Raw genomic sequence first — 18,551 nt, 5'->3', positions numbered from 1 at the left:
AATGCATAGATGTATATTCAATAATTAGCTTTTCTTTACATTTGATTTCATTGTGTATATTTTATTCCATATTCAAAATGCAACAAAAAAAATCACAAGGGTTTTAATAATTAAATAAAGTAATATTTTCTTAATAATTGAATTAATTTTGTAATTATATTTATTTTATTCAAGATGACGTCATAGGATAATACATAGACCAAACAAAACCATGTGTTTTATTAAAAGAATAATCCATCAAAGTCAACCTCCCAAATAATGGCAAAAGTTCAACTTCAATACTTAGCTCAATAACTCAAAAAAGTGAATCAAGCCAATAATAAACAATTTAGGATGGTTGTTACTACCTCTATCAACTAGAGGACCTTTAGACAAGAAAACTTGCAACAAGCCTTACGATAGATTGATCAAACAAGCACACAAAGAGTCTCAAGGTTGGGAAACTACAAAGAATTACCAAATCAGAAATATGACTTCGCGAGGCACAACCAGAAGAATCATCCATCTTTTCAAGTCAATTGAGTTGGAAGAACTAACGCTTCTTATGATCTATACAATTGAAAGAAATTGTTGCCTTTTTAGGTCGGCATCCTCAAGCTACGAGAAAAGAAAAGGAAATACCCATATTGAACACATTGAACTACCCAAAATGTCAGGTAAGTCTTAACAAGTTTATATCTTGTGTTACCATAAGCTACCAATTTTGGTCTTCCTATTTTATTCCATTTGTAATTTGTGTTCCCTTATAAAAAAAATAAAGAAAATTGAATGTCCTTTTTTTTAAAATCAAGGATTTTGGTTTCACCATCAATTTTAGGACGTTGATTGTTAATAAAAAAATATCGACCGCTAAATCATTGATGTGACACCATTATAATATATTTTTAATTATTAATTTGATTTGTAGAGCATTTAATTTAATAAGAATTTAATTAAAAATTATTAATCATTAAAAAACCTCTTTAAGTCACCTATTAAATTTGATTAAAAAATTCAATGCCTGAAAATTGATAATAGAACCAAAACAGTTGATTTTGAAAAATATGAAGACCAATTGTCTCTATTTTTTTATTGGGTCAAAATTGCAGGTTAAATAAATTAAGGGAATTAAAATTATATTTTAACCTTATCTGTATTAAATTATTTTTAATTTCTTACTATACATTTTACAATCATTTTTCTCATTAATGATAAGCATATAAAATATTTTTAAAAATTAAGTAGAGATAGGAATACAATTAAATAATAATAATGATAATAATAATAATAATAATAATAATAATAATAATAATAATAATAATAATAAAATTAATGTTATCATGAAACTTTTGATGATTTTTTTTTTACAAATTTGAAATGATAAAAAGGGAATACAATGAAGGTATCTTACCAATTTGTGGCTGCTAGTTTGAAGACACACACACAATAGTGGTATATTTAGTTTAACTTAAATGTAGGAAATAATTAGTTAATTTTTTATTTTTCTTAAAATAAAATAAAAATTAATTATTTTTAAAGTAAATTGAATCAAATACACATAAAAAAGAAATAATAACAATAAAAGAGAAATCCATCTTAATTTTGAGGTTATGGAATGGAGAAAATTAGTCTAGAGCATTTAAATGAAAGAAAATAATAATGAAGAAACCAACTTAGTTGATTTAGTAGGGTGTGTAAATTATTGTAAATTTATTATATATGTCTTTGATTTTTATAAATAAAAAATAATAAAAAGTTGAAAAAAACACACTTGGTTGTCACGTGACTATTCCATTAGGCCAGGGGGCGTTGTATATGCATGGAAGGACATCAGTATTCAAATATGGCGCCATGCCATGCGGCCATGGTAACTAGCGACACACCTTGTGAACATGGCATGTGAGTGACACATGCTAAATTTGCCTTTTGTTCTTTAAAGAGGCAAGTCATGGTACAATTATGAACGTGCAACACACTTGTAACGTAATGATAAATAAATAAATACAGGAGAAACTTTTCTTTTCTTTCCTTTTGACATATTAAAATTATGAAAAACTATAGGTGAGAATGGCAAAAGATATTAACCAGATTTAATAAGTGTTACTGGGTCGTTCTACTTTTTTTATATATTATATTATTAGTGTAAAATATTTATTAATTGTATTCATGATTAATTTTTATTAAAATAATCTAATTGATATCTTGTAGTCGATTTTTCAACCTCAATCATATTTTTTTTATTTATTTATAAAACTCAAATATGAGACTTAATTATTTAAAGAGTTTGAGTTCCACGTAAATCAACCACGATTTGATTACATTTACTTTATCGGAGTATTCTCACCATTGGCTGAAATTAGTTGTTAATCATCATAATTCATTTTCGTCACAAACTTTCGTATTAAACAGTATTGTTATTAAATTATATTTTCTATTTTTATTTTAAAATATATGTTCTTTTTAAAAAATGAATGAGATAATTTTTTAAAAATTTAAATAAAGCTCTTAAACAGAGTGAATACTTATGAATATATATTTATTAGTATTCTTTTATAACTTACATTATTACCAAGAACGGCTTTTAAATATACGTATCATTTATAATTAAATAATTTCTAATATAGATGCGGTGAAAAGGCGCAAATGTTGACAAAGGAATACGAATATGTGATAGTCACTGAAAATGGATCTTTCATTAATTTGCAGGTGGACTTGTCTACGTCATTATTAATTTTCTAAAGGGAGTTGTTATTGATTCTTTCTCATTGTTATTGGTCCTTAACAGGGACTAATTCTTTTATATTCCCAAAATATCTTTTTCACATAACAGAATTATGATTTGTTGTGTATAAATATCATTATGCATTTGTTCAAAAAACTGTTGTGAATTTTGTCAAAAATATATAAGAATTATGATTCTGTATAATGGAATTGTGTTATTATTATGAAAATCAAAGGTTTAAAAATTACATAACAAACTTTTGATCTCATTATATATTTTACCAAAATATACTCATTATATATTTTACCAAAATATACAATGGAATTCTGATTTCGTGTGTTCATTCTTTTTTTTTTACAATAAAGTCATAACTCCGTGGTAGTCTATCTACAACAGAATCACAATTGTGTTAAACACATATATGAAGAAAAAAAATTATCACTCAACTCAAAAGAATTGTTGGGTGAGGAGAAGGAAAGAGAAGCAAAGGAGAAAGGAGGGCTTTAGGTGACCGGAATGAAAGGAGAAGGGAAGGGAAAGGCCGAAAGAGGGAAGAGGGAAGGCACATATAGGGGGAGAGAAGGAGAAGGGGCCAAAGAAGGTGGCGGGCACTAGGAAGGAGAAGAGGGAGGGGTGGAAAAATTTGAAGTTGGAAATAGAAGGGTATTTTCACACTAAGGTATGGACCAATGGGAATATTTTCGGTTATAAATAGTAGGAGGAGTTTTACATTTCTGCAGCGTTATTTTTTTTTTCACAAAATTTCCGTCACTTAGTGTAAGTTTCTTCCATTAAGGTCAATTTTGAAGCGTATTTGGTCTCTGGTGGTGTACGTGCGTTGTTCAGAAGTATACGATAAATTTTGGTTGAATTTGTCATCGAAGAAGAAGAGTCACGCGAAAAAAAAATTTACGAACCTACTGATCAGCAATCTGTATGGTTCTTACGGATTGCTAATTCGTATTAACCATACGATTTGCTGATTTGTAGGTTCGTAAAAAAAATTAAAATTGTATAATTTTATCAATTTTAAAAATAATTTTTTTGTAATAACTTTTTTTTGTAATAATTTTAGCAATTGTGTGAATTTTTTTTAATAATTTTAGCAATTATAAAAATATTGATTTTGTGATATTATTGTGGTATAAAAAAATATTGATTTTGTGATATTATTTTATAATGGTATAAACAGATGTATTTAGTAATTAGATTGTTAAAAAATTATAATATATATAAACTTTTTAAAAATTACTAAAACTAACATTAGATTGCTTAAATTTTAATTTAGTGATTAATTAAAAATAATTTAATTCATAAATATGGCCAAATTAATTACTAAAAGATATTGTTTGTGGCTCAATGTTACTTCAACATTGTAAAAAATTTATGATCAACACATAGTAAAACAACTATTATATAAGAAACTCGTAACTAACAAGGGGATAATATTAGACAAATTGTTTGTAGCAAAAGCACAGCTAGGGAATTCCTAATAATTAAAAGGAATAATGTTCCAAGTCCTAATAATGTTCAAAGTCATAATAATGTTCCAAGTCATAATAATGTTCCAAGTCCTAATAATGTTGAATTTAATTCATAAACATGGTCAAAATAAAACATGGTTAATGGTTGGATCAAGGAATTCAAAGACAATTTTCATGTCAGCTTTGAAGGACAGGGTTTCACAAAAATATTTTCATCCAGCTCCAATTTTAACTGTCTTTATCCAGGGATTGAACACAAGCCGGCATTCTGTAACATCCTCCAAATACAAATGAGTCTAGCCTTTGTCTTTAAGAAAATAATACATGATGCTTGGAACTTTCTAATATTAAGAATAATGTTATGTCAACAATTTATGAAATTTAAAACTTGAAAGATAAAGAATTGCTGGCAACTAAATTGGAAAGTTGCTTACTAGGCTGCTGCAGGTAACTCTGTGCGGAGTGAGATACACCTTGAAAGTGACAGAATTTGGCACTTGATGGTATAATGAGTGTCATCTTGTGAATGATTTTGGAAGGCTATTGCTCTTGAATATGGTGAGAAAGAATACACTCTTACCATAATGAGTTAACGACACTTGATGATCTCCGGTCAGGTGATAAAAATCTCTCAGTGTTGTCCACCCTGCTACAATGACTGGTTTGTCCAAATTTTGGTTGTAGACAACGGTATGGAAATTTCCATCCTTGTCAATGAAATGCCATAAACGGTCAAGTATGTCTTTCCACCTCACAACAAATAACCTACTAACTTTACTGTAAATCTACATTTGATATAACAAAATAAGGTTGGTTAGTTACACAAAATAACAAAATAATGATATGTTAATTAAATCAAAATGAAGATGGCCTGGTCCTTGGCGTTAACGGTGTTTAAAATAATATTTGGTGGAACCGCGACCTTCAGAGCATGATCTTGGTCATTTCGTAGCATTGTCAGTGCTCTTCATTTGTTAATTCTGACATAATTCACATTCAAGCATGATATAACAAAATTGGCATTCAATTAGCAGTCATGATGAACGGCAATTCATTCTTAGCAATTGGCAAAATTATTAATCTATTAACTCGACATATATTCAAAAGAAAAATTATTTCAAATAAAACTGTTAAGTAGCACAAACATAAGATGAAACATACATATAGATGTTGTTCCAAAGCATATAGTTACTTCAAACTAACACAAGTACATTCATCAAAAAGTTTTAAGCATTGGGAGAACATGACAAAAATTAGTCATTAGAATTACGTAATTATTTTCACCATTAATGTCAAAGTAAGTGAATGAAAAATAAGCTCCTTTACACAGTGTATAAAGCTCTACTTAAAACCACTAAGAATTGAGTTTCAAGCCTTCATGACAAAAATTTTAAGATATGTGACTAACATAAAAGATCGAACAATCCAGAACAAGTGGCATATTCTTAATGAGACGATGAGCCAAGCAATACCATATTACTATTTGTTAGGGTATTTGATGAGGTCAAACATAACGTCCTACTACCAAAGCTAAATAACTACAAACATGTCACATGTGTAAATAAACGTATCATATATATATTTGTGTGAATGGTACAAATATTTTGACACAAATTTCACCCTCTGATGTAAACATGGAGACAACAATATGAAAGGTAAACATTCTTACTAGGTAGAGTCGCAAGAACCATTTTCAATTCCTCGTTGAGGGTGCTTAACCATGATGGCGGTGGAGCAGAGCCTGAATGTCCTGCTCCTTGCTTCATCAATTCAAAAATATATTTTAAATTTTTGTTTCAATCTTTTAAAAAACTTTACCACTAAAAAAATTTATAAAAAATAACAATTTTTTTTTACGAAACATCACAACAATAAAAAAAATTTTAAAAATAATTTCAACTTTATTATTTTCAATTAAAAAAACTATAAAAAAAAAACCATACGATCATTGATCCGTATGGTTCATACGGATTGACAATCCATATGAACCCTACAGATTAGTCATACGTATGGTAGGACACTGAAAAATAACACCACAAAAAAATTATAAAAAAAAAAATTATGAAACATCACAACAATAAAAAAAAATTTAAAAATAATTTCGACTCTATTATTTTCAATTAAAAAAACTATAAAAAAAACCCATATCTACACTAAAAAATAACACCACAAAAAATTATAAAAAATAACAAAAAAACTTTTACGAAACATCACAACAATAAAAAATTTAGAAAATAATTTTGACTTAATTATTTTCAATTAAAAAAACATACGGATCACTATCTGTATGGTTCATAAGGATTGACAATCCATATGAACGATACAGATCAATGATCCGGATGGTATCTACACTAAAAAAATAACACCACAAAAAAATTATAAAAAATAACAAAAAAAAAATTTTACGAAACATCACAACATTAAAAAATTTAAAAAATAATTTCAACTATATTATTTTCAATTAAAAAAACTAAAAAAAGTCATACGAATTGACAATTCGTATGAATCATACGGATCTAAAAAATAACACCAAAAAAAATTATAAAAAATAACAATTTTTTTTCGAAACACAACAACAATAAAAAACTTAAAAAATATTAAAAAAATCATATGGATTGTCAATCCATATAAATCATACGGATTGACGATCCGTATCAACCATATGAATCATCAATCTGTATGGTCCGTACGGATCAGCAATCCGTATGGCCCATACGGATCAACAATTTGTCTGGCCCATACGGATTATTGATCCGTATGGGTTTTTCCCAGAAAAATTGCGCTTTTTGGAAGTTCAGCACAACGAAGCAACCAAAACAATGAATCAAGCAAACACATTAAACTCCTACTTTGATTCAACACAACCAAGCAACACATTGATTCATTCAATCAACCAAAACAATGAATCAAGCAGAGTGCATGACAAAAACAAGCAGAAAACGAATGATATACAAGATGAAGAAGAAGAAGATGAACCAGGAAGAAGAAGAACCAGAGGAACCAGCAACGACCGTCAGAAGAAGCATGTGCACCAAGCGGAGGAAGAAGAACTAGAAACGGCACGGGAGAGAGAGGCAGAACGAAGAAGAAGCAGAGGAGGAAGAAGAAGCGACGAAGAAGAAACAGGAATGGTGCGGGAGAGAGAGAGGCACTGACTCGTATGGACGAGTCACTATTACTATTTATATTAAATAGGTGAAGGGCATTTGAGCCCTTTCACCTAAGCTGCTAGTGCCAAGCAACCCCCTCCTCTTCTATTAAAGAAATATTATATAGGGAATTGCTATATACACTTCCCCTTTTACTAGTACACTACCCTTTTGATTTTATTTTCCAAAGATATCCTTGAAACACTCCTATTCACTCTCGAGAAGTCTCTCCCACGGCCATCTCCAATTCCACTACTATCGAAGAAGACTAGGCCTTCTCTACAGATGTCATCATCACAAGGCCAGTCTCCAATCTCCACTACTATCAAAGAAGACTAGGCCTTCTCTACAGATGTCATCATCACAAGGCCAAGTGCTTAAGTTGTTTTTTTGACTTCATATACCAAGGATATCATTGCGCTTATAAATCATGGGTGCAATTATTAACATTAGGACTAAAAAAAATCAGTTTCAATAAATAATCATAACAAACAATAACTATCTATATGATAACCAATTATATAAAAGTAGATATAAAATCATAACCAGCTTTATAAAAAATGATTGTTTCAAATAACTTATTTTTATTTAATAAATAGTTATAATTATAAAATTATAACAAATTTCATAAAATAAGTTATTTCAAATAACTTATTATTTTTATTTATTCATAATCGATTATATAACTAGTTAGATTCATAAACGATTATATAAACGATTTTAAAAAGTAATAACCAGTTACACAAAATTAGTTATGATTATAGTTATCATAATCACTTGTAATCTAGTTATTTATTAGTTATGCCTATTTAAATAATCAAACCATGAGCACTCCTAATTAACATTGACAAAATTAAATGATTTGAGGGATCAATCTTGGAAAGGAGAGGGACTCTTTTCCTATGCACCTCCACTGTGCTTAGGAATCAAAATCAAAATTTCAAACAGGTGAACTAAGCTGCAAATTTGATATATTAAAAAGATAAACACTGAATATCACTTGATGATGACAATGTCTTTACCGCGGAAGCGATCTGCGGCGATGTCGTAGGCAATCACGACCTAATCTTTAGGTTAAAAGGGAGTGCAAAATAATTACTATAGAAGTTCACAAACATCATATACGACAGATCATAATTGGATGTCCATGTAAAGTGCATGTCTTGATCATTTCATAATGTTACACGTTTTATTGTCCGAGTACAGCTTGAATTCAATACTACTTCAGCAAGCAAATAACATTACTAGAAATCCCACATTGCTGGAAACTCATTTGAAGATATTCTCAGACTCAGACATCACTCGAATTTTATAATATCCCTATGCACGAAGGGAATCAGTGCACATCAAAATATTAATCGATAAGCACATAGAAATACAACCTTTTTTTTTGTCTATAGGTTGGGGGGTTGGTTGAGAAGGGACATACACTATTGCTACAAAATAAATAATTAAAAGCGTACTCCATGTTACACAGCACTATTTATTTATTTTTTTAAAAAAAACATCATTTTTATATAATTATGAGTTCATCTAATCCTGGCACAACTTCCCAATTATGCTATATATGGTACATAGGAGCATCAATTTCCCCAGTAAAACTGGAGTCCCTGATATCATATAGAGGATAGATTACATTTTTCTTAAATTGTCTAACCTTGCCTGTAAATCACTATCTATCCCGCCATCATCATTCCCAGTCGTTTCAACTTGAGGTACCTTTGTCTTTGAAGCCGGGGCAGCAACAGCTGATGATGGTGCATTTACAAGCTGTACATCAAACAAAAAACTCATTAGGCTTTGTTATAGTGACTCAGCCATTTACTTTTTCAGATGAAGAGAGATATTGAATGGGAAACCATAAACATACCTCTTGGTTGATGTCAATTCCAATCTCATCAAGGACTTGGTTAACTAGATCTTCAGTTTCCTCTTCATCTTCTTCTCCTTCCAAAGCATCATCTATTGCATCTCCCATCATCTCAGATGTCAATTCCATCTTCTCATTCTGTCTCTCAAATTCTTGCATGATTTTCTGCAAAGATGGCAAGTTCATTTGCCTATTCATTTGCCCCATGGCCTTTGTCACGCCTTTCATAGCCTCACCCATTGCTTGTGTAGATTTCAAAGTCTGAACAATTGTATCACAAAAGCAACTACCTTTTATTATTTGAATATCACAAGACACATCTGTTTTGATAAAAGTTTCGAGACTGTTGGCCAGTTAGTTATATACCAATAAAAACAAAATGCCATGAATCTTAGGGAAGAGCCATTATCCTACATTAACCATATATGCTAGAATAAATTACAAAGAAATAGATACAGTCACCACAATAGCATACCTGAATTCTGAGTGATACACCTTGGAGCTGAGATTTTAGCTTATAAAACTTCTCAACCTGATGCCTTGTTCTAACAAGATCTTTTGCCATAACTCTAACAGCTCCCTGGACAACATTACATGAAATACAAAATTGGCATTGGTGAAAGTGAAACATTTATTGCCCACCTTAAAGTTTAAATCAAAAGTTAACCATAAACAACAGATAAACACATATATAAGGCATTACATACAAATATAGATTTGGAGTAAAATTCTAAATCTGTTGGTAAAAACATTGAAACCATACTAGATTCATCATATGAGCAAGTCAGTTCCACTATCTTGCAAGAACCACATTAGTTAACATTTCACAATTTAATGTAATGCTACTTTTTAGCTTAAATTGAGGTAAACAAGAGACAACAGAGGAAAAAAAAAGGAATAGAGGAGAGTTCCTCAAGCAAATTACAATGATCTCCATCATGTTATTTTAAAAGGGATACAAATACTGAATCCTAACTAACCTGAAACCACTAGATCCGAGCAATAATCATGAACAATGCCAGTCTGGCAATCAGTTAATCATCAATTGACTGTTACATCTGTAACTACTGCAACTACCTAGCAGAACAAATAAGTTATGCTAATAGCTAACAGTGCATGTTTCTACTCTAACAGCATCCACTCAAACTCAAGTGGGCTCAACAATTAAAAATTGGTAAACCACTTTGAGTTTTCTTCTTACATCACAAAATCTGGTGTCGCCTAAGGTAACAGCAATCTGATCATCAGCAGGTATATGACAAACACTGAGACTTTTAACCCTTTCTATTACAAAGCAGAGGTCCAATTTCATGAGTACGCACGACAGTTGATTAATGGATTATAAGCCAGTGACACAGTGCTTGGGTAGTTAGGTTATCACAGTAGACAACAGGGGTTAAAATAGGAACTTGCAATTCTTATAGAAGAGACTAAATCAATAGGACCTCAGTTGTAGTGTTAGCAAACCTCTCAAGTAGGGCCTGTTTTATGCCATATAATGCTTAGTGAAGTTTGCATAGAAGAGCTTTGTCAACTGCTTCAAACTCTGAAGGCTGGACCATATAAAGCATTTTTAATATCCATAGTTGCTGACTTGCTGTATTGGCCATTTATTTGTTAAAGCAAAAGTATGACTCGGATAGTGACTGGCTTGACTTCCAGAGAAAAGGTATTTTTAGAGTAAAAAAACATGTTGATGAAATCTCTTTGCAACAAGCTGAGCCTTGTATTTATTGATTGAACCATCTGGATTTTCTTTCACCTGAAAAACCTCTTTACATCCTCTTGCTTGTATGTGAGAAGGAAGGGAGGATACTAATTGGCAAAAAGAGCTGAATATTCAGCTTTCTTAACTGAAGAGGGCTCCCGTGTGACAGGGGAGTAGATAGAAGCTGAGGTTCGTAGAGCTAGACTTGGATCTAGTCTGCATTTGATTAGTGGAGAGGAGGACCAGTACATATGTTGAGGACATCCTGAGAATCAGAAGAGGCAGTGGAAGAAGAGGGAGGCAGAACAATGTGAGAGAAGGAGAAGAAGAAATGGAAAAAAGGATGAGATGAGAAAGTGGAAGAAGATGGTTGGGGATAAGTCAGGGATAGGGAAACCAATGATTCATTGAGTAAAACATTCTTGGAAATGTATAACCTCCCATCAGAAGAAAGGAACTTGTAGCCTTGTTGACTTGTTGAGTAGCCAAGAAATATACACTCGGTGGAATGGTAGCACAGGTTGTGCTAATTCTAAGGTCTACGAAAGGATTGCAGGCACACTCACACTCGATCATATTAAGAGAGGAATAGGCAGGATTTGACCTGAAGAGTTTGGTGAAAGGAATTTCACCATTGATTGAAATTGAAGGCAAGAAAATTAATGACGTAGACGAAAACTCCTGTCAGTGCCACCTCCACCATACCATCAAGAATGATTCTATTGAGGGCAAAATGAAGAGTTCCGAGGTTTAGAGCCAGGAGGTGGAGGATGTGGTGATGAACCAGTGTTCCAATGAGTAGCTAACATAGAGTGTTTCTACCAATACTTATCAATACAACCAAAGATGATGTAGTAAAGAAAATGGGAATCCCATTTATTTATCTTATGGAATGTTTAAATAATTGAAAAAATTAAACAGCACAATTTTGTTTAATTTTGCCAAGACTGAGATACACGTCAACTATATTCACCAATATAGTATACATGATACAACAACATAAATCCCATATTTTCCCTAAATTATGTAATATTGCAAATGACATGATAGACTAATAATATCAGAAATGAGAATGGAATTTAAGTGGAAAACACATTCAAGAACCTAAATTCAATGAAAGAGGGATTCCAATGCTGCAGGAAGGCAAAATTTTCAAAAACAAAAACAAAACTTCTGATCCATTTCACTAAATAAGTAATTCAAGATTCTCTCATTAGTTCTAGAACAGTAATTAGCAGACGCATTAGGAAAACAGATATCATATTGAGTCTGCAATAGCATTAGGAAAGCAGTTCCCTGTTACAAGCACAGCAACAACAAAAGTCTCATCCCCAAATCAATGTGAATATATATCTTGGTTATTACAAGTGATAACAGTAAGTAAAACAATTTCCCCCAAACCACAAGTATCAATAACAAACAACACACAGAGCAAAGAACAAGGAAATTGTAAGAACAAGAAAAACAATATCATCTCAGCATCCAACATGTTCAGGCCATCTCCCTTCTTTTAAAAACAAGCATCAAATTCCAATCCAAATCCTCTACCAGCCAGCAGAGGTTGGTTGTTATAACTTTGAATCAAAAAACAGCTAAACCAACATATTCACAACAAGACATGTTCACCATACATACCATTAAAAACTAAGCCAAAGGCAAATAATACAATTAAGACAGTCACTATACCATCTGGCCCTGTTTGGCACTTTTCTTTATCTCCGCAATCAATTTCTTTTCTTGTGTTTGCAATCCTTGCCGCTCACGCTCAATTTCTCTGATTGATTTGTCCAGCATCCTCTTATTTTCCCGCAGAAGCTCTGAAAGTCACAAACTTCATGGTCATGTACTAAGAAATCAATACGCAGTAATTCGTAATTGCAATAACCCTCACCAAGACACCCCCATTTAACGAGCCAGCAAGTAGTTTATCAAAATTATGATTCTCATAGTTGCAAAGCATAATGGAAATTGAAAAGAAAAGGGATATAAAATATAAATCTTAAGGTAATTTCTAAATCTTATCAGAACAAGAAGACAAAAGCTAACAAGAACATAAAATAAAACAAATCATTAGTTAAATCTGCAAAACCCCAACCACAAGAAAGAAAAGCGAAGGGGACAATATAATTATCAAAATAATTTAATTTTTGCATAAACGCTCGAAGAGGTTTTGCGGTAGATCTGATTATGTCGAATTGTACATAAATTAAAGAAAATGTAAAAAAAAAAAAAAATTGATGACGGGTGATAACTCTACAATCAAAATTGAGCAACCCCATTTTGAAAATTCACAGATTTTCTTTAAAAAAAATCGTTTTTTCTTTGGACGGAGGACGCGATGATGAACAAACCTGCGGGGGTTTTTCGCTTTCCAAAGATGAAACTCATGGCGGAGGTGGAAGGAACAACCTTGGTTGAGATCGAACAGAAAATCTTGTAGAAGACGAGAGAACAGCGCGTAATAGATTAGCCTCCGATCCCGTTATGATATGAGTTTGGGATTTTGGAGATGATGCTTTTGATCACAGGTTGAGGTTGTTTACGCGGTAAGCGTTGAAACGAGGAATCATCAACGAACCATTGTCACCGTCGTTTCCCACACGTGCCGCACTCGGGGTCGGACCCACCGTTGCGTAGTTACTCAGTTTCCTCGAAATAACCCAAGCCCTAATGAACTGAGTTAGGGTAGCTTGTTTTAGGAGAAAGATAGACAAACATCCAAGTAGTGCGATACCTCCCATTAGAACCCGCTTAGTTGGCTTTAAATTTATTATTATTATTTTATTATTTAAAATATTATTTAATAATAAAAAATGAAAACAAAAAATAAATTTGAAAATTAAAAAAGGAATGAAAAGAGGAAAAGAAAAGTTACTATTGTATGCAACGATTGAAGATGAAGGAATTGTTTCTTCTACACATTGCTTGCACCCATTGGACCACTCAAAGGAAGGGTTTAGTCACATTGCTTTGATGCAGGATCATAAAAATAGTTAATTAGCCTTAAGATAAGTGGCAAGTCCTGAGCCATTAGTTGTTAAATTGTAATTGAACTATATATATATATATATATATATAGCAGCATTTGGGTATTCATTCAATTTTGTAAGAAATTATCTCTGTAATTTCCAATCCAATTAATAAAGATCTCTTGTTTGGTGTCCATTCTATTTTGTGGATTCCCTACTCTTTTCTTGGTTATTCTTCGTGGTCCTTTCTTCCTAAAACAACCGTAACAATTGGTATCAGAAGGTAACCTTCCAAGCTACGACTTCGCCATGGCTGATAATACCATAAATCAAATGTATATTTGTGAAATTGAAGAACGTCTCAATACGCAAATGGAAGAACAATTCATGGATATTGGAGCTTCGTTGCAGTGCACGATCGAGGATATATTTTGACGCCACAAAAATTCTTGCTCATCAGGTTCTGGCGCGTCTTCCCTGCCCTATTCGTGTAACACTAGGCTCGCACGTTTGGATTTTCCCCGATTCAATGGCGAGGGTGTCAAGAACCGAATCATCCAGTGTGACACTTTCTTTTCAGTTGATCAAACCCCCGAAGAGTACAAGGTGCACTTGGATGTGGTCCATTTTGAAGGCAAAGCTCTCCAATGGCACAGTGCGTATGTGAAGAATGTGGGACTCGATAAATTGCCCTTATGGAATGACTATACGAAAATCTTGATTGAAACATTTGGTGAAGTTTGTAAGAATCCAATGGCTGAACTGATGAGACTTCGACATAAAGGAACTGTTATTGATTATCACACTGAATTTGATGCAATTGTTTCAAGAATTGACTTATCTGAGGCCCATCAATTAAGTTGTTTTCTTGGTGGTTTGCAAATGGAGATTCAAATGATGGTTAGAATGTTCTAACCAACCTCTCTTATGAAAGCTTTTTCCCTAGCTAAGTTGTATGAAAATGCCAATGCCACTAGCATGCAAGCCAAACCATTCTCTAAAACCCTCAAACCCAACCCTATAGCAAAGCCACCACTCTTACCAAACCCTCCCAAAACCTTAGAACCTATGAAACCTAAACACAAACCACTAAATAGCTAACCCCTGCCTATATGAGTGAAAGGAGGGCTAAGGGTCTTTGTTATTTCTGTGATGAACCCTTTACCCCTGCCCATAGCCAAACTCATAAGAAACTCCAAATCCACGTCAAGGAAATAGATGAGAATTCTGACTCTAAAGAAGACCTAGGACCTACTGAAAACCCTCCTGATGAAACCAATCTGGAACCCTTGATTTCAGTAAATGCCCTAACTGAAGTAGCCAAGTTTTGGACCATGAGAGTCACTGGTCAGGTAAGGAAGAAGCCCCTGCACATTCTCATTGACAGTGGGAGCACCCACAATTTCTTAGATGTTAATGTAGCCAAGAAGCTAGGGTGCAAAATTGAAGATATGGATCCTGTTAGTGTCACTGTGGCTGATGGGGCTAAAGTGCAAATTAATACTATGGTGAAAGGGTTCTCTTGGCTTATACAGAACACTACATTCAGTTCAAATATCCTGTTATTACCCTTAGGCTGCTATGATATGGTTCTTGGTATCGAATGGTTGATTACATTAGGGAATATCACATGGAACTTTGACAAGTTAACCATGGAGCTCACTGCTCAAGGAAGAAGACATGTCTTGAGAGGCAATTCTTCTACAAATATTAAGATAATTACGAAGCAACAGATACATAAGACACTAGCTGCAGGAGTTCACATTTCTATGTTGCAAGTATGAGTCTGAAGAAGGATTGTTGCTCCACTCCCTATCCACTCATGCTACATCTTCCTCAATTCCTGGCAGTATTGATAAGTTGCTACTTCAATATGAATATGTGTTTGCAGTACCCACTACTCTACCACCTAGAAGACCAAATCATGATCACACTATTCCCTTAGTGCAAGGAACTAACCCTGTGAATAAGAGACCATGCAGGTATTCTAAAAAACAGAAGGACATAATAGATGAATTGGTACAAGATTACTTAAAGAGTGGTGTTATCCAGAATAGCAGTAGTCCTTACAGCAGTCCTGTAGTGTTGGTTGGTAAAAAGGATGGAAGTTGGAGGCTTTGCATTGATTACAGGGACCTCAACAAGAGTACAGTAAAAAATAGGTTCCCTATACCCTTGGTTGATGATCTATTGGATGAGCTACATGGCTCTACTGTATTTTCCAAAATTGACTTGAGGTCTGGCTATAATCAAGTCAGAATGGCGGAGGCAGATGTACATAAAACAACTTTCAAAACTCATTTAGGGCATTATGAGTACTTGGTTATGCCTTTTGGCTTAACCAATGCCCCTGCCACATTTCAGGGCTTAATGAATTCGATGTTTCGAGAATTCTTGAGGAGGCTCCCGTTGGTCTTTTTTGACGACATTCTGATTTACAGTAAGAGCATGGAGGATCACTTGCATCATTTACAAACAGTCTTGTCTACCATGAGAGCAAATGCCTTGTTAGCCAAGAAATCTAAGTGCTACTTTAGGGTTACTCGAGTAGAATACATAGGACATTTTATCACTAGAGAGAGAGTCTCTACTGACCCTGTTAAGGTGGAAGCAGTGAGGAATTGGCCACTTCCTCAAACCCCTAAACAATTGAGAGGATTTTTGGGTTTGGTAGGCTATTATAGAAGGTTTGTGTGAAGATATAGCACTATAGCCAAACCACTAAATGACATGTTGAAAAAATATAGTTTTTCTTGGTCTGAGGAAGCTAAGCTTGCAATTCAGTGTCTTAAGGATCTGTTAAGCCAAGCACCTGTATTGGCCTTACCTGATTTTACAAAGACTTTGATAGTAGAGGTTGATGCCTTGGGAGTAGGGGTAGGAGCTGTTCTCATGCAAGATCACCATCCCATAGCCTTTATAAGTAGAAGCTTGAATGTTCAGCAACAATCCCTGTCAACCTATGAGAAGGAGTTACTAGTTGTGGTGTTTGCTGTACAAAAGTGGAGGCATTAGTTATTACCTAAGTAGTTTGTAATCAAAACTGATCACAGAAGTCTCAAGTATATTCTTGACTAGAGACTTTCCACAGCTTTCCAACAAAAATGGTTGGTAAAACTTATGGAATTTGATTTCATTATTGAATATAAGTAAGGAAGTGAGAACCAAGCTGCTGATGCAGTTTCAAGAGTTGAATGTGTTACTATTTCCATTCACCAACCCGATTCAGATCTACTAGAGAGAATCAAAGCATCTTGGCAAGGTGATGATGCCTTACAAAAACTGATTGTTGAAGTTACGAAAGATCCTTCTTCAGATAAGGATTTCTCTTTGTCAGGTGGAGAATTAAGGAGGAAAGGGAAGTTGGTCATTGGTAAAAATCTTGAATTGAGAAAGGAAATACTTAATTGGTTGCACTCTTCATCCTGTGGTGGTCATTCAGGGAGAGATGCCACATATCAAAAAGTGACAGTGGTGTACTGGAAAGGATTGTCCATCAATGTACTACCTGCTAGCAATGTAAGTATGATAATTTTGCCTCTCCTGGGTTGCTACAACCACTCACAGTCCCAGATCTGATTTGGCAGCACATTACCATGGACTTCATACAAAGTCTTCCCAATTCATTTGGAAAACAAGTAATTTTTGTTGTTGTCGACAGGCTGAGCAAGGCTGCTCATTTCATAGCATTACAGCACCCATATACTGCTTCTGATGTGGCCCAAATGCTTTATGGATAATGTCTTTAAGCTTCATGGTTGCCCAGCTTCAATAACAAGTGACGGGGACCCAATTTTTGTCAGTCAATTCTGGAAGGACTTCATGGCTTACCAAGGGATTCAAGTTCAGCTTTCTACTGCTTACCATCCTCAGAAAAATGGGTAGACAGAGGTAGTAAACAGGTGTATTGAGACATATTTGAAGTGTATGTGCTCAAATGATCCTAAACAATGGTCCAAATGGCTTCCCTTAGCTGAGTGGTGGTATAACTCTACATATCACAACACTATTAAGGCCAATCCCTATGAAATCATGTATGGACAAGCACCCCCAGCTTACTTACCCTATTTACTAGGAGAATCCAAGATTGAACTTGTTGATAGAAGTCTGCAGAAGAGGGAGGAACAACTTAAGATGGTTAAGTTTCACATGAAAAGGGCACAAGAAAGAATGAAGCAACTGGCTGACAAGAGGAGATCAGATAGGGCCTTTGGAATTGGAGATTTGTTGTTTGTGAAATTACACCCTTATAGACAAGTCTTTGTAGCATTTAAGAGCAGTGCCAAATTAGCTCTAAAATACTATGGACCTTATGCTATAATCGACAAGATTGGATCAGTCGCCTACAAGATCCAATTACTAGTTGGATCACTCATCCACGATGTGTTTCATGTATCCGAGTTGAAGAAGTTTGTAGGAGAAGCTAGCACATCAACTCACTGCCCAAGGAATGATGAAGAAACAAGAATCAAGGAGCCAGAGGTAATCATAGAAAGGATGACAGTCAAGAGAGGAAACAAGGTTGTTACTAAGGTACTTGTCAAATGGAAGCATCTTCTGCCAGAGGATACAACTTGGGAATTCTTCTTTGATTTGAAGAAGAAGTTTCCTAACTTTAATCCTTGAGGACAAGGATTAGCTTAAGGAGGGAGGATTGATGCAGGATCATA

General features: G+C 33.7%; 1 protein-coding gene and 1 long non-coding RNA gene across 2 annotated transcripts; both read right to left on the bottom strand.

The window, feature by feature from the left end:
• Window positions 1-4,099: 4,099 nt before the first annotated feature.
• Window positions 4,100-5,980, bottom strand: LOC114386318. The gene is made up of 2 exons (XR_003661047.1): window positions 4,620-5,980; window positions 4,100-4,526 (listed from the first exon to the last, which is right to left on the bottom strand). It is a non-coding gene; the product is annotated as an uncharacterized LOC114386318 (long non-coding RNA).
• Window positions 5,981-8,471: 2,491 nt separating this feature from the next.
• Window positions 8,472-13,624, bottom strand: LOC114388201 (vacuolar protein sorting-associated protein 2 homolog 1-like). Its single transcript, XM_028348553.1, has 5 exons — window positions 13,264-13,624; window positions 12,599-12,729; window positions 9,680-9,784; window positions 9,205-9,465; window positions 8,472-9,104 (listed from the first exon to the last, which is right to left on the bottom strand). The coding sequence occupies exons 1-5, from the start codon at window positions 13,298-13,300 to the stop codon at window positions 8,967-8,969; spliced, it is 672 nt and encodes a 223-aa protein (XP_028204354.1). The 5' UTR covers window positions 13,301-13,624; the 3' UTR covers window positions 8,472-8,966.
• Between the last annotated feature and the right edge of the window lie 4,927 nt (window positions 13,625-18,551).

This window comes from Glycine soja, chromosome 15, assembly GCF_004193775.1.
Source record: "Glycine soja cultivar W05 chromosome 15, ASM419377v2, whole genome shotgun sequence".
Taxonomy (NCBI): Eukaryota; Viridiplantae; Streptophyta; class Magnoliopsida; order Fabales; family Fabaceae; genus Glycine; species Glycine soja.
Note: the sequence above shows the minus strand (reverse complement) of the source record. Positions and strands in the feature narration are given on the sequence as shown.

What these genes read in the sequence shown, in the direction of transcription:
- LOC114388201 (XM_028348553.1), bottom strand. Translation starts at nt 13,300, where the DNA reads ATGAGTTTCATCTTTGGAAAGCGAAAAACCCCCGCAG. An exon ending in GTGCCAAACAGGGCCAGATG is followed by an intron (nt 9,785 to 12,598) that starts GTATAGTGACTG and finishes AATGTTGTCCAG; the next exon opens with GGAGCTGTTAGAGTTATGGC. An exon ending in GTGTATCACTCAGAATTCAG is followed by an intron (nt 9,466 to 9,679) that starts GTATGCTATTGT and finishes ACAATTGTTCAG; the next exon opens with ACTTTGAAATCTACACAAGC.